This window comes from Tripterygium wilfordii, chromosome 20 (genome assembly GCF_013401445.1).
Source record: "Tripterygium wilfordii isolate XIE 37 chromosome 20, ASM1340144v1, whole genome shotgun sequence".
Classification (NCBI taxonomy): Eukaryota; Viridiplantae; Streptophyta; class Magnoliopsida; order Celastrales; family Celastraceae; genus Tripterygium; species Tripterygium wilfordii.
The window spans coordinates 3343269-3357315 of record NC_052251.1 but is presented as its reverse complement, the minus strand read 5'-3'; the positions used below and the strand labels follow the sequence as shown (position 1 = coordinate 3357315).

The window sequence follows — 14047 nt, the reverse complement described above, 5'->3', positions numbered from 1 at the left end:
CGTTAAATCACACATCACAAATTCAAACATAAAATGTGTTCAAGATAACAAAACAAATAATCATTTAAATTGTGCTAGACGATCTTTCATTTCATTGAATAGAAATCATGTATCAACATGTATGAGTGTGTATCAATCAATATTTGTTCACTTATATATGAGTGTATATTAATAAATATTTGTTCATATGAGTGTATATCAATTAATAACTATAATTTATACATTAACCGCACATATTATATAGTTATTAGAATAATATAAGTATTTGACAATATACACAATACATATAATGTATAAGGAAATATTTTCAAAAATTTAAGGGCGTAGTAAGGAGAAATACATGTATTTAGAAAAATGTATAGTTTATGTCACATTATAAATATTATATATTTATATATGCAGTGAAGAATTCTTTAGAATTTAGGGGTTAAAACATGTATTTTAAGAAATATGTATTATTTATTTGACATTATATATGCGTGTATATAATATTATATTAAAAACTTTGGGGCCCCTTCCTTCGTCACTCCGTCTATATATATACACCGTCAGAAATCAAAGCAAGCACCAAGAAGATAGTATTAGCAAAGCAAATTAAGGGAGAGAATTGGAGATGACTCTCCAAGTATATGGACATAGACTTTCCCAGCCATTCCGAGCTGTTATCCTCTTCTGCAAGTATATATACATATATACAATATATCTATCTTCTTTTGTTTCCTTTTCTTTTTCTTTTTTTGGGAAAAAGAGAGTTGTAATTAGTGTTTATTGTGGCTCCATTATTAATTTTTCAGGGTAAATGGAATCAAATATGAAGAAATTACTGTAGACCTAACCAAGCATCAGCAAAAATCTCCAGCCTACATAGCAGGTAATTTTTGCAGTGTTCAATGCAATCTCTTTGTTATGACTGTTTTTTTTTTCCTTCTTTCTTTTTTTAATCTTATAATAATATGGATCCTTTCATGTTTATAGATATTTAAATATGCTACTAGATATAGTGAAAGCAGTATGTGTATATATGTAAATGTTAATTTTATCGCAATATCCAGAGCATCATATTTTTGTTTTAGCCGGATTAATTAGGCTAATGAATACCCTAACCACTAGTTGGAGTGATAAAAATGATGTGTATCACCCTGATGATTAGGGTTCGAATCCTCTTCTCCAGGTTAAAAAAAGAATTTAGGCTAATGAAAATGATGCTGAATTATACTGTTTTATAATTTGAATTTATTAAGCTATCACAAAATTTACTTTTTTATTTTATTTTGGAAAAATCTAAATAATTTAATTAATTGGAGCATGCAAAAATAGTATGTTGTTGTTGTTTTTTTTTCTTTTCCCTAGGAACATATATTTGTTATTTATTTTGTGTCTCTGTATATGACATAAATTCTAGAGATAAATCCTATGGGACAAGTTCCTGCAATTGCTGATGGAACCTTTAAACTCTTTGAAAGGTACTGCACTCACACAAAATTTAACTTCAATAATTTTTTTTCAAAATTTTATAAAAATATTTTCCACTTCAAAATTAAATTCATTAATTTTCCATTGCAGTCATGCAATTCTTACTTATCTTGCTATTGTAAATCCCGAAGTTGCAGATCATTGGTAAGTACATTTAAATACATATACATATAAACCTATACATATACATACATACATATATATATTTTGAGAGCATAATATTTCCTGCTCCAATGTTTTTCAGGTATCCCAAAGATCCTCAGAAGAGAGCTAAGATTGACTCAATTTTGCACTGGCATCACCTCCATTAACGTCGCAGTTCAAGTATATATATGCTGTTTTTTCTGCAACTTCTGATATATATATGTGAGTGTGTGTGTGGAAGTGTGTTTAACAATTTTGATGCATTTTCTTTGCAGTCGCAGTTGTTCTACAAACCAAGTTAGCACCATTGATTGGACAACCTCTGAATCCAGCAGCAGCAGCTAAAGCTGAGAAACTGTTGATTTCTGCTCTGTCAAAGGTAGAGTCAATTTGGTTAGATGGCAATAATGGTGGGTTCTTGCTGGGTAACGATCAGCCATCGATCGCAGATCTCAGCCTCGTCTGCGAAATAATGGAACTGGAGGTGCACATGAAACCAATGTTCTCTTACATTATTACATCAGTAGAATTCCTAAGCATGGTTGCAAAAATGTTAGAATTTTCAACTTCGATCTTGTTCCAATTCCTGCAGGTTCTGGATGACGAGCATCGCAATCGAATACTTGGACCGTACAAGAAAGTACAGAAGTGGATTGATAATACAAGAAATGCAACAAGTCCTTACTTCCATGAAGTGCACCAGCTCCTATTTCAAATCAAAGAGAGTATGCAGAATAATCAGTCAGAGGATGCCAGTGATTCAAAAAAAGATTTGTATTCCAAGATGTAAGAATCAAACTGTCTGCATGTGAATTCTGCAATAAGCCGAATGTATATAGCAAAAAAAACACAGATAGAGTTCGCTCATCTCTAATTAACGTTCATTTTGTCAGACTTAATACTATTTTTCCCTTATTTTAATGTCTTTTTATGTTTCTTGTTAAACGGTGTGTCTTGTTCTCGTTTTGGTTTTAACTGGGTCTTTTGTCTTGTGGTCTTAGGGTTTTGTCTTATGTTGGTATGTTAAACAAAACATTGACTACTCTCTGTTCCGCCTCCTTTGGACCGAGAGCGATATATTGAATCTATCTATATGGCTATTGTTTGATCAACATGGTATCGGAGCAAAGATTGCTTGGGATCATCGCTGTTTAAAGTCCAGTCTATCGTCAGGTTGTGAGAACCAGTTTGTGATGTCGAATCCGGCAAATCCAACGACCAGTAGTCTACCCATATTTACCGGTGAGAAGTACGACTACTGGTCCACTCTATTGCGTACATATTTTAAGTCGAAAGGATTGTGGGAGTTCATAGAAGTGGGATGTCTAGTGTGCTTATCGTCTATAGATGATACTGTTTTGTCTGAGAAGGAAGGGGCGGCAAAGGTTGCTACTGATGAGAGCAAGACAAAGAAAGAGATGGCAAAGAAAGAGATAGAGAGGGATAATACTGCTCTGTTGGTTATTCAAACCACTGTTGCAGAGTTCATATTTCCACAAATTTCAAGAGCTATTTGTGCCAAGCAAGCTTGGGAGATTCTGAGCACTGAGTATCAAGGACACTCTAAGGTAAGAGTTGTAAAATTGCATAGCTTACGTAGAGAGTTAATGAATTTACTGATGAAAGAAGGAGAACTTATCAAAGATTATTACACAAGAGTAATGGATGTGGTGAATCGGTTAAGAAATTGTGGTGAAGAAATGCCAGATAGGAGAGTTATAGAGAAGATCCTTATTAGCTTGACCCCTAAGTACAATAATATAGTTACTACACTTGAAGAAACTAAGGATCTTGATGCAATTACTGTTAGTGATTTGATTGGGTCCTTGGAAGCCCATGAGACTAGGGTTAAAATTGAAGGCATGAATATTGAAGCTACTGAGAATGCCTATCAGATGAGATTAAAGCAAGATGTTAGCAAAAAAAATGGGGCTGGGTCTACATCAGGGTGGAGTAGGTCGATGGGATCCAAACCTCAGTGTGCCTACTGCAAAAAGGAAGGGCACTTAGAAGAATCTTGCTGGAGCAAAACTAAACCTCAGTGCAGTCTTTGTAAAAAGGAGGGGCACGTTGAAGGGCATTGCTGGAATAAGGGCAAGCCTCAGTGTAAAGGATGTGGCAAGTTTGGGCATGTTCAAAAAGAGTGTCGAATGAAGGATAAGGATAAGCAACATGCAAATTTTGCACAGGAAGCTGAGGATGAAGAATATTTGTTCATGGCTATTTTGCCCTCAAATGATTCAAAATCAAGGAACTCTTCTACATGGTTCCTTGATTTAGGTGCTAGTAATCACATGACAGCCAATGTTAAGTTGTTTAAGAATCTTGACAGGTCTATTAGAACTTGCCTTAAAAGCTTCTGTGAAGGAGTCCCAATTGTGGCATCAACGATTGGGACACCTGAGCTCTCAAAATTTGAAGAAAATACAAGACTCTGGATTGGTCTCTGATCTTCCAGAACTTACCACCACCACTTTGCTATGCAGCAGCTATCTAGAAGGCAAACAAAAAAGGAGACCTTTTCATAATTATCCAGTTTGGAGAGCTCAAGAGTGTTTGGAACTTGTTCACACTGATGTGTGCAGGCCTATGAACATAGTCACAACTGAAGGTAATAAATACTTTCTTCTTTTTGTTGATGATTTTTCCCGGATGACCTGGATTTTTTTCTTGAAAGAAAAATCTGAAGTTCTCAGTAACTTTAAAAAATTTAAAGCTCTTGTTGAAAACCAATCTGGTAAGAAGATTAAGATGATTAGGAGTGATAGAGGTGGTGAATTCACTTCTCAAGAGTTTTAAGAGTTTTGTGAAGCTTGCGGTATTCATCATCAATTGACTGTAGGTTATGCTCCTGAACAAAATGGTGTCTCTGAAAGGAAAAACAGAAGTGTCATGGAGATGGCAAGGACTCTCTTGTCTGGAAAGAAACTTCCCAAATGGCTGTGGGCAGAGGCGGCCAACACAGCTGTCTATCTCTTGAATCGGTGTCCTACCAGTGCTATGGAGGATAAGACTCCCATCGAAGCATGGTCAGGTATTAAACCATCAGCCAAATATCTTAAAGTCTTTGGTAGTGTTTGCTATATCCATATTCCTGATGCTAAAAGGAAAAAGCTTGATAAAAAATGTGAGACAGGTATCTTCTTGGGATACAGCTCTCATTCCAAAGGTTACAGAGTTTACAATCTGGAGACTAAAAAGCTTACTATTTCCAGAGATGTTGAGGTTGATGAAAGCATTATCTGGGATTGGGAGAAAAATATAGCTAAATGTGTTGACATTGATGATTCTAAGATTCACAAAAATGCCTTACATCAAGATTCTAATACTGAAGCTAATGAAGATCTTGTTGATGCTGTCACCAGTGAAAGTCTCTCTGAAAGTGATGAATCTCTATCTGATGATGATGTGTCTGATGAAGATAGCTCGGTTGGGGGTGTTTGTGAAACTCAGAACTATAGTGGTGATCTTGACTCTAATTCTCCAGTGCTCAAATACAGGAACCTTTCTGACATCTATGAATCGTGTAGATTGACTTCTGTGGAACCAAACAATATGGGTGAAGCCTTCAGAAGTAGTGTTTGGGTCACAGCAATGGAAGAAGAATTGAGGCAAATTGAAAAAAATGAAACTTGGCAACTAATGGACCTGCCAGCTGATAAGGATGCCATAGGAGTTAAATGGGTTTACAAGACAAAATTGAAACCTGACAACACTGTGTTGAAGCACAAGGCTAGGCTTGTAGCCAAAGGTTATTCCCAGAAGTTTGGCAGAGATTATACAAAAACTTTTGCCCTCGTAGCTCGTATGGAAATAGTGAGACTCCTATTTGCTTTGGCAGCTCAGTGGAAATGGAAGTTGTATCATTTGGATGTAAAATCTGCCTTTTTGAATGGGTACTTAGAAGAAAAGGTTTATGTTCAACAACCTCCTGGTTTCTTCAAGAAGGGTAAGGAATCCAAAGTTCTTAAGTTGAACAAGGCCTTGTATGGGTTAAAGCAAGCTCCTAGTGTAACGGCCCATCTCCAAGCCGGGCCCATGGGCCGCTACCCCCAACCCATCTCATTTTCCCCAGGAAGGTTGTTGGTGGTGAGACTCGATCCCCCGATCTCACACACCCTTTAACATAGGGCCAAAGGCACCATATGCTACCAGCTAAGTCATGCCTTTTTATGGAGTTCCCCTGCCAGACACGGACCCCAGGGTACCTCCAGATCCATGGACCAGACAGCCCAACCCCTCTCCTTTTCCCCAGGAAGGTTGTTGGTGGTGAGACTCGACCCCCCGATCTCACACACCCTTTAGGGCCAAAGGCACCATATGCTACCAACTAAGCCAAGGCTTAGTTGGTAGCATATGGTTCCTTTGGCCCTATGTTAAAGGGTGTGTGAGATCGGGGGGTCGAGTCTCACCACCAACAACCTTCCCGGAGAAAAGGAGATGGGTTGGGGGTAGCGGCCCATGGACCCGGCTTGGAGATGGGCCGTTACACCTAGAGCTTGGTATAGCAGAATAGATGATTATTTTACTGAGCAAGGATTTAAGAAAAGTTCTAGTGAATCAACGCTCTACGTTAAAGAAGGTTTAAGTGGAAAAAAAATCATAATCTCCTTGTATGTGGATGACTTAGTTTTGACTGGAAATGATGAGCAGCTCATAGCTGAATTCAAGAGACATATGAAAGAAAATTTTGAAATGAATGATTTAGGATTGATGAATTATTTCCTTGGAATTGAAGTTGAGCAACAAGAGGGGCATGTGTTTATCTCTCAACGGAGATATCTCAAGGAGTTGTTGAGCAAATTTAACATGGAAGGGTGCAAAGCAGTGGCTACTCCTTTTGTCACTCATGAGAAATTTTATAAGGATGATGGCTCTCCCAAAGCTGATCCAAGTCTGTATAGAAGTATGATTGGAAGCTTGTTGTACTTATCTTCCACAAGACCTAACATTCAATATGCAACAAATATGCTCTCTCAGTTTACGCAAGCTCCTAGTGAAAATCATCTCAGTGGGGTCAAAAGAATTTTTCGCTATCTTCAAGGATCAAAGAACTATGGAATTCACTACCATCATGAAGTTGGTGGTACTCTGCATGGTTATACCGATAGTGATTGGGCAGGATCTCTTGAAGATATGAGGAGTATATCTGGCTATGCTTTTTCTATTGGGTCTAATATTTTTTCTTGGATTTCAAGGAAGCAGAAAACCACATCTCAGTCTACTGCAGAGGCTGAGTATGTGGCTGCTGCTCTGGCTGCTAATCAAACAACGTGGCTGAGGTATATCTTAACTGACTTAGGTGAACTTCAGCAAGGGCCTACTCGTATCCTGTGTGACAGTAAATCTGCAATATGTATGTCAAAGAATCCTGTTTTTCACAGTCGTAGTAAGCATATAGCTATCAGATATCATGTCTTGAGAGAGGTTGTTCACAAGAAGGTTACCAAACTTGAGCACTGTGCTAGTAATGATCAACTAGCAGACTGCTTCACAAAAGGGTTGCAAAAGGTTAAACTTGCTAAGCTAAGGAGAAGGATTGGTGTTCAGGAAAAATAGCATCAAGAGGGGGATGTTAGACTTAATGCTATTTTTCCCTTATTTTAATGTCTTTTTATGTTTCTTGTTAAACGGTGTGTCTTGTTGTCGTTTTGGTTTTAGCTGGGTCTTTTGTCTTGTGGTCTTAGGGTTTTGTCTTATGTTGGTATGTTAAACAAAACATTGACTACTCTCTGTTCCGCCTCCTTTGGACCGAGAGCGATATATTGAATCTATCTATATGGCTATTGTTTGATCAACACATTTAATTGCTCTCCAAAACATGGAATCAAGTTATTTTTTTACTGGTAGTGTGTACAACAGAAGCTCCCTTCAACGTTGTTGGAGCACACACCATCACGAGTCCCATACCGAAAAAATAAGCGTACATGTGAATTTATACATATGTGAATGAACTCAAACTTTAGAGTTAAGATGGGCCACATCCACTTGTGTCCAAAAACCCGTTTTAAGACCATGTAACATGGATTCACCCCATGTTCATATTTCTAACAAATGTGATTAGAGAGTGTTGTTAAATGTAATTAGAGAGTGTTGTTATTCGAGAATGTTATTATAGAGATGTTCTTGCTTGATGTTTAAGCAACTGAAAGCTCTTGTACATGAAGAAGAAGAAGAATTGCAGGAAACCAATTTCACCATGAAGCTTATGTATTTCCATTACAGCACCAATACACCATACATACATGTTACAATAACAGGCTTTCAAGCACGTCAGAAGTGCCCCAAAGGACCAATCTTAGCCACACAAAATAAAAGACAGCAAATTAAGCCTGGTCAAAGTTGAACAGTGTAATCTTGACCAAGACCAAAAAACATCCACAGCGGTACAAATTTGGAGCGCTTGAGATGTACTCTTGATAAATACAACACAATTTGGCACTCCAAAAATACTGAAAAATTTATAACTACTCCATATATTTGGAGTACTTCCTAGCTCATGACTAATGAACATTGTGGGACCCATTTTTTCATTGTTTCTCTCTTTCCCTTGCTTTTTCTCTCCCACATTTCCATTAACAACCAAAATTGTGGGACCCACTAAGCGTGAAAAAATAGGAACAAATATTGAATTTCAAAGTGCTTTGATGATATTTTGTGTCATTATGGGTGTAGCTTTATCTAGTACTTAATATTAAGAAGAATGCAAAAATTCTCATGTATATGGAGTGTCTCTAGCATGGATCAATGTGGATGCTCTTAAACACGTAAAACATAATAGAAACTACACGCATTTTATCAAACTAAACCTGCATTACATCACAAGGCTCCGTACAAAAATAAGTATAAATGTTAGAGAAACCTTACTGGCACTAAATCCTTGATGAGACAGATAAGAGAGTACTCCTCTAGTAGAGTTGGTTTCTTTTTATTTGATTATCTTCTGCGCTATAATCTTATAATTTCTGGAATAACTAGGCAACACCAACAAGAAACCACAGCTGGTGAGAAAGCACTTGTATATACAGTTATACACACAGGAACTAAGAAACCAAAGTAATCTACATACCACCTTTCTCATATCCAACACAGCCAAAATTTTATTCCTAGACGAAGTCACTGCTAAACATGTATGTACAACCTGATTCAACGCTTTCATTTTCAGTCACTCGACCATTATATATAGTTATACACACAGCTAGTGAGAAAGCACTTGTATATACAGTCATACACACAGGAACTAAGAAACCAAAGTAATCTACATACCACCTTTCTCATATCAAACACACAGCCAAATTTTATTCCTAGACGAAGTCACTGCTAAACATGTATGTACAACCTGATTCAACGCTTTCATTTTCAGTCACTCGACCATTATCCCTCTCATCCCTAGGTTGACCAGCTTCTTTGGTCTCTTGTAATTCTTCAACAAGAGAGAACAGCAAACAACACTGACTGAAGAGGCCGCCATTGCAGCTCCAGCAATCCATGGTGGTAGACGAAATCTGGTGGATGGGAAGAGGACCCCTGCAGCTATAGGGATACCAAGAATGTTATAACCCAAAGCCCAAATGTAGTTCAGACGGATACGTGAAAATGTTTTCCTGGAAAGATCAATGGCAGTTATCACATCCTCCAAACTGCTCTTCATCAGAACTATGTCAGCAGCCTCTATAGCAATGTCTGTCCCAGCACCGATTGCCATTCCAACATCTGCAGCTACAAGTGCTGGAGAGTCATTGATTCCATCACCCACCATTGCCACTATATAGCCTGAGGCCTGCAAATTCTTCACTTTCTCTGCTTTCTGCTCTGGTCTGGCTTCTGCAATAACAGTTTCAATCTCGACTTCCTTCGCGATGGCATTGGCTGTTCCCCAATTGTCACCTGTCACCATGATGCTCTCAACTTTCATAGACTTGAGAATTGAAATGACTTCTTTAGCTTCTGGTTTTAGCGGATCAGAAATGGCTACAACTCCTATAACTTCACTGTCAATGGATACTAGAATCCCAGTCTGAGCCATCCCTTCAGTTTCTGCCATCATCTCCTCAACATCAACTGGAATGCATATGTTGTGTTCCAACATCATATTCTTGTTCCCCACTATTATTTCCTTGTTTCGAACAATGGCTTTCACTCCATAGCCAGTAATAGAGGCAAAGTCTCTTGCTTCAGGCCAGGTAGGGTTCTCCTCATCTTCTCGGAATTTTTTGGCATACTCCACGATAGCCTTGGCTAATGGGTGCTCACTATTCACCTAATAAAGATATATATATATATATTACCAAAATAATCAAACGACAACATTAACCTTAATCAATTTAGGTACAAAGGATATAATTGCCTACTTCTAGAAGGGCAAAAGAGTATTTTTCATCCCTCAACTATTGGTCGGGTTTCATTTTCGTCCCTTAGCTTCTTTTTTTTCCGTTTTTCGTCTCCCAACTATGAGAAAGTACCATGTTTATCCTTCGAATAAATCCAGCCATTGAAAAATCCTACGTGGCATTATATTGTTCGTCAGATCAGGTTTTTCTCAACTTCAATCTCACTTGAAAGGACGAAAATGATAACTTTTCAATAGTTGAGGGATGTAAATGGGAGAAAAAAAAGTTTAGGGACAAAAATGAAACTCGCCCCATAGTTAAGGGACGAAAAGTATCTTTTTACCCTTTAGAAGAATTAGTTAACTTAATACCTCAGTTGCCGCAACAAGTTCATAAAAATCTCGTAGTACCATATTCTTCAGCAGCCTTGTGTTAACAACAACCGGTTTACCAACTGTAAGTGTTCCAGTTTTGTCAAACACGATACAGTTCACCTACAAAATCAATAATATCACCCATAAGAAAGAAAGAGTTCATAAATGCCTCAAAGTATCATTCTCTTGTGTTCATAGAATTCCTTGCATCTAATCTTCCAACAAATTCCTACTTAGTTTACTAGCATAATCCCGATTATTATCTGCACAGTAAACGAGCAAAGGGATAGATGTCAGATACTAACCTTATGAGCACTTTCTAATGCTTGGCCTCCTTTGATTAAAACACCCTGTGACGCACCAACTCCAGTACCTACCATGACAGCAGTTGGCGTTGCTAGACCAAGAGCACATGGGCAGGCAATAACCATGACAGAGATTCCAAATTGGAGTGCTAGCTGAAAGCTATCCATAGAAGATGGTATCCAAGCATCTGGGTACCCATGGAACTTTCCCGCCAAAAACCAGGCAAGCCAAGTTGAAAATGACAGGATGATGACCTGCAAAATATATTTGGTTCTTTAAAGGGCTTGTGCATGAGTCAGAAACAAAAACGCTGCATGCTATTGACATACCAGAGGCACAAAGTATTTGGAGATACGGTCGGCAAACTTCTGTACAGGAGCTTTAGCCATCTGGGCAGACTCAACAAGTCGAACAATCTGTGAGAGAGCACTCTCAGATCCCACCCTCGTTGCCTTGATATGTAATGCCCCATTCTCATTCAGAGTTCCTCCAATCACTGTGTCACCTTTCCTCTTTCCCACCGGTCGCGCTTCCCCTGTAATCATGCTCTCATTCACATGGCTCTGCCCCCATATAACAAAACCATCTGAAGCTACTTTTGCTCCAGGAATAATTTTAATCACATCATTTTTTTGGATTAACCGACTGTCTATTTCTTCTTCTTTTATGACATTTCCTTCATCATCCAGAGTTAACAAGATTGCCGTGTCAGGTGCCAAGTCCATAAGCTTAGCAATGGCCTCGGATGTCTTCCCCTTAGCCAAAACCTCAAGATACTTTCCAAGAAGAATAAATGAGATAAGCATTGCTCCAGTTTCAAAGAAATCTGTGCCCTTAAATTCTGGAGATGTTGCAGCTCTCAACACTGAGTAGACTGAATAGAAGTAAGCTGCATTTGTTCCCAATGCAATTAGAACATCCATGTTAGCAGAACCATGGCGTAATGCTTTGTAGGAGCCGGTGTAAAATCGCCGGCCTATTATGAACTGTACTGGAGTGGACAACACCCATCTCAAAACCTCTCCGACAGTAAGCATATTGACCACTTTTGTGTCTAATCCATGCTTGATTCCAGGGATATACATGAAGACCATGGAGGTTAAAAATACAGGAATTGTGAAAACCAGGCTCCATAAGAAGGATCTATAGTATTGCTTAATCTCCTCCTGTCTATAGGTCTCTCTCCCTCCCCCTTCAGGAAAAATCATTGCCTTGAATCGCCTAGACTCAGTTGATGACTCAATCACATCGATAAAATTTCTTGGACCTGTCATGCCTGGTTTGTATGAAAGGGAAATTTTGTTTGTTTCAGGATTTATTTCGATCTCTTGAACACCTGGGAGTGCCTGGAGAGAATTTTCAATTAATCTCATGGAATTATCAGTCCTTACACCTTCAACCTTAAGCTGTATCTTGCTCATGTCTTCACCGGTACTAATAAGTATGGCTTCAAACCCTGTATCTTCTATGGTTTCCAATAGCTGACTGTGGCTTACCAACTGTGGATCATAATGAACTTCTGCTTCTTCAGTAGCTAAAGCCACTTGGGCCTTTTTTACACCATATATTGCTTGCAAAGCTTTTTCAACGGTGGAGGAGCAAGAAGTGCAAGTCATTCCATTAATGCGTACTCGGCATACTTGACTGGATCTTTCATTATTCTCTTCTTTTATCAGTGTTGCTTCAAATCCAACATCTTCGATGGTCTCACGAATTGCCTCCTCCTATACAATATCGAATTTAGATATTAGAATGTGTCTACATATTACTTGAATGCAATTTAACAACCCTGGAATGGAACGTAATTGAGATGCACATGCTAATAATATCAAAATTAGGCTTCAATAAAGCAAAAGTATTTGCCAAGGAGGGAAAACACTGAGCACATAGTGTCGTAAGCATGCTGTCATGTGACTGTTGTTCATTGCTATATTCAAGTTGCTCAAAGTCAAAGAGCAGCATATATAGTTAAGACCCCACCACTCCATGAAAAAACTAGTGGAGCTCAAGAAAATGTTACTATTTAGGAGAAGTGGGATAACGAAGTGTTTCACATTCCATTCAAGCATCACAATCGATAAAATCAGAAAGCACTGATCCAAAGTCTATAGCGTACATGGTGGGAGATTGGGCTGGAGGGTGAACTGACCGGGATCATACCTACCACTTCTCTTAGGGGTGGGTCAGAGATTCCAAAATTGTCAATTCCCAATACAAGGGAAGGGGCCATATATGTTAAAAAGAGAGAGATTTGAAAATCAAATCCCCAAGTGTAATGTTATAAATTCAATAATTATAAGCATAAAAGAATTGTTCTAAATGGCAATAAACAAATCATAACAGAATCACAAACATTGCTTTGAATTTTGAAGCGTCAAATGAAAAGGAAACTCTGTAAATCTGAAATCTGTTGCATACAACTTACGTTAACAAAGCTAGGGTAGAAATTGACGAGAGCCTTGTTGTTCAAGACATCGACAACAGCCTCCCGAATCCCTGGTAGTCTCTTGATTGCTTTCTCGACGGATCCAGCGCAGGCAGAGCATGTCATGCCAATCACAGAGTAGACAGCTGTCGCCTCCGGCCCCTTCTGATCGGAGTCTTCCGCGGACACTCCTCTCGGATACTTTGGCATCGACGGGTAGTGCGGCCTCGGCGACAAGTCCCCGTGAACGCTTTCATTGCGTATGCACGTTAAGGCCAACAACTTGGCAGCCATGGAGAACAAAAGCTGGAGCTATTGCCCTTCACGAGAATTCAATTTTCACTGCAAAAAGCCAGAAATGAAAATAGTATGTGAAACGAATGTTTGCTCCTGTAAACAAAAACTCCTTTTTTTGAATTTGGAGGGGCCGATGTGTCGTTGTGGTGACTGGTGAAAACCTTTTTATAACGAATTTTGACAGGACTTTCCTTGGGCCGGGGGCAACTTCTTTGGGCCCATTTCTTATCGTATGTCGGTGTACAAAGAGAAATTGATCGTTTTGGGAGCACGATAAAATAATCCCCTTTTTGGGATATAAATTTTTTTTTTATAAGCCAATGGGATATAATTAGTCTCTAACAATCTCTTATTTTAATTAGGGATGTCAACGGTGTGAGTTTGGGACAGTGATTAGCGTTATCCACTCACGCGTCCCAAACACAGCCTTTAGAACTAGTTTCACGAATAATTAGGACAAAATCTTTGAATAAATCCTCAAACAAAGGGTATTTAAGTACGAGGAAAAAGTCTTCAGCATGAAAATATAAAGGCTGAATAAGTAGTCTTGTTTGACTCAATCTCCTAGATAACCTAAAATATCTCATTGAATATGATTTTTTTTAAAAACCATTAAAAGACAAATTTAAATTAGGAGAATTACCTTTAACACTTTTTTTTTCTTACTAACGTGTAATTTATCCAACCGTCCGTCGAAC

General features: G+C 38.4%; 3 protein-coding genes across 4 annotated transcripts; 2 read left to right on the top strand and 1 right to left on the bottom strand.

Moving 5' to 3' along the window:
* Window positions 1-613: 613 nt before the first annotated feature.
* Window positions 614-2407, top strand: LOC119986858 (glutathione S-transferase T1-like). The gene is made up of 7 exons (XM_038831550.1): window positions 614-678; window positions 795-871; window positions 1403-1463; window positions 1564-1617; window positions 1793-1797; window positions 1893-2101; window positions 2210-2407. Exons 1-7 carry the CDS (start codon window positions 614-616, stop codon window positions 2405-2407), a joined length of 669 nt encoding a protein of 222 aa, XP_038687478.1.
* A 3603-nt stretch (window positions 2408-6010) lies between these two features.
* Window positions 6011-7411, top strand: LOC119986616 (uncharacterized mitochondrial protein AtMg00810-like). Of its 2 annotated transcripts, none has more exons than XM_038831252.1 (2): window positions 6011-7004; window positions 7083-7411. In XM_038831252.1, exons 1-2 carry the CDS (start codon window positions 6079-6081, stop codon window positions 7174-7176), a joined length of 1020 nt encoding a protein of 339 aa, XP_038687180.1. In that variant the 5' UTR covers window positions 6011-6078; the 3' UTR covers window positions 7177-7411. The 2 variants fall into 2 exon arrangements, with proteins under 2 accessions (XP_038687180.1, XP_038687179.1); XM_038831251.1 differs by having other exon boundaries at window positions 6011-7010; window positions 7089-7411.
* Window positions 7412-8529: 1118 nt separating this feature from the next.
* LOC119987362 (probable copper-transporting ATPase HMA5) lies at window positions 8530-13475 on the bottom strand. Its single transcript, XM_038832249.1, has 5 exons — window positions 13053-13475; window positions 10957-12351; window positions 10627-10881; window positions 10319-10441; window positions 8530-9877 (listed from the first exon to the last, which is right to left on the bottom strand). Exons 1-5 carry the CDS (start codon window positions 13344-13346, stop codon window positions 8981-8983), a joined length of 2964 nt encoding a protein of 987 aa, XP_038688177.1. The 5' UTR covers window positions 13347-13475; the 3' UTR covers window positions 8530-8980.
* Between the last annotated feature and the right edge of the window lie 572 nt (window positions 13476-14047).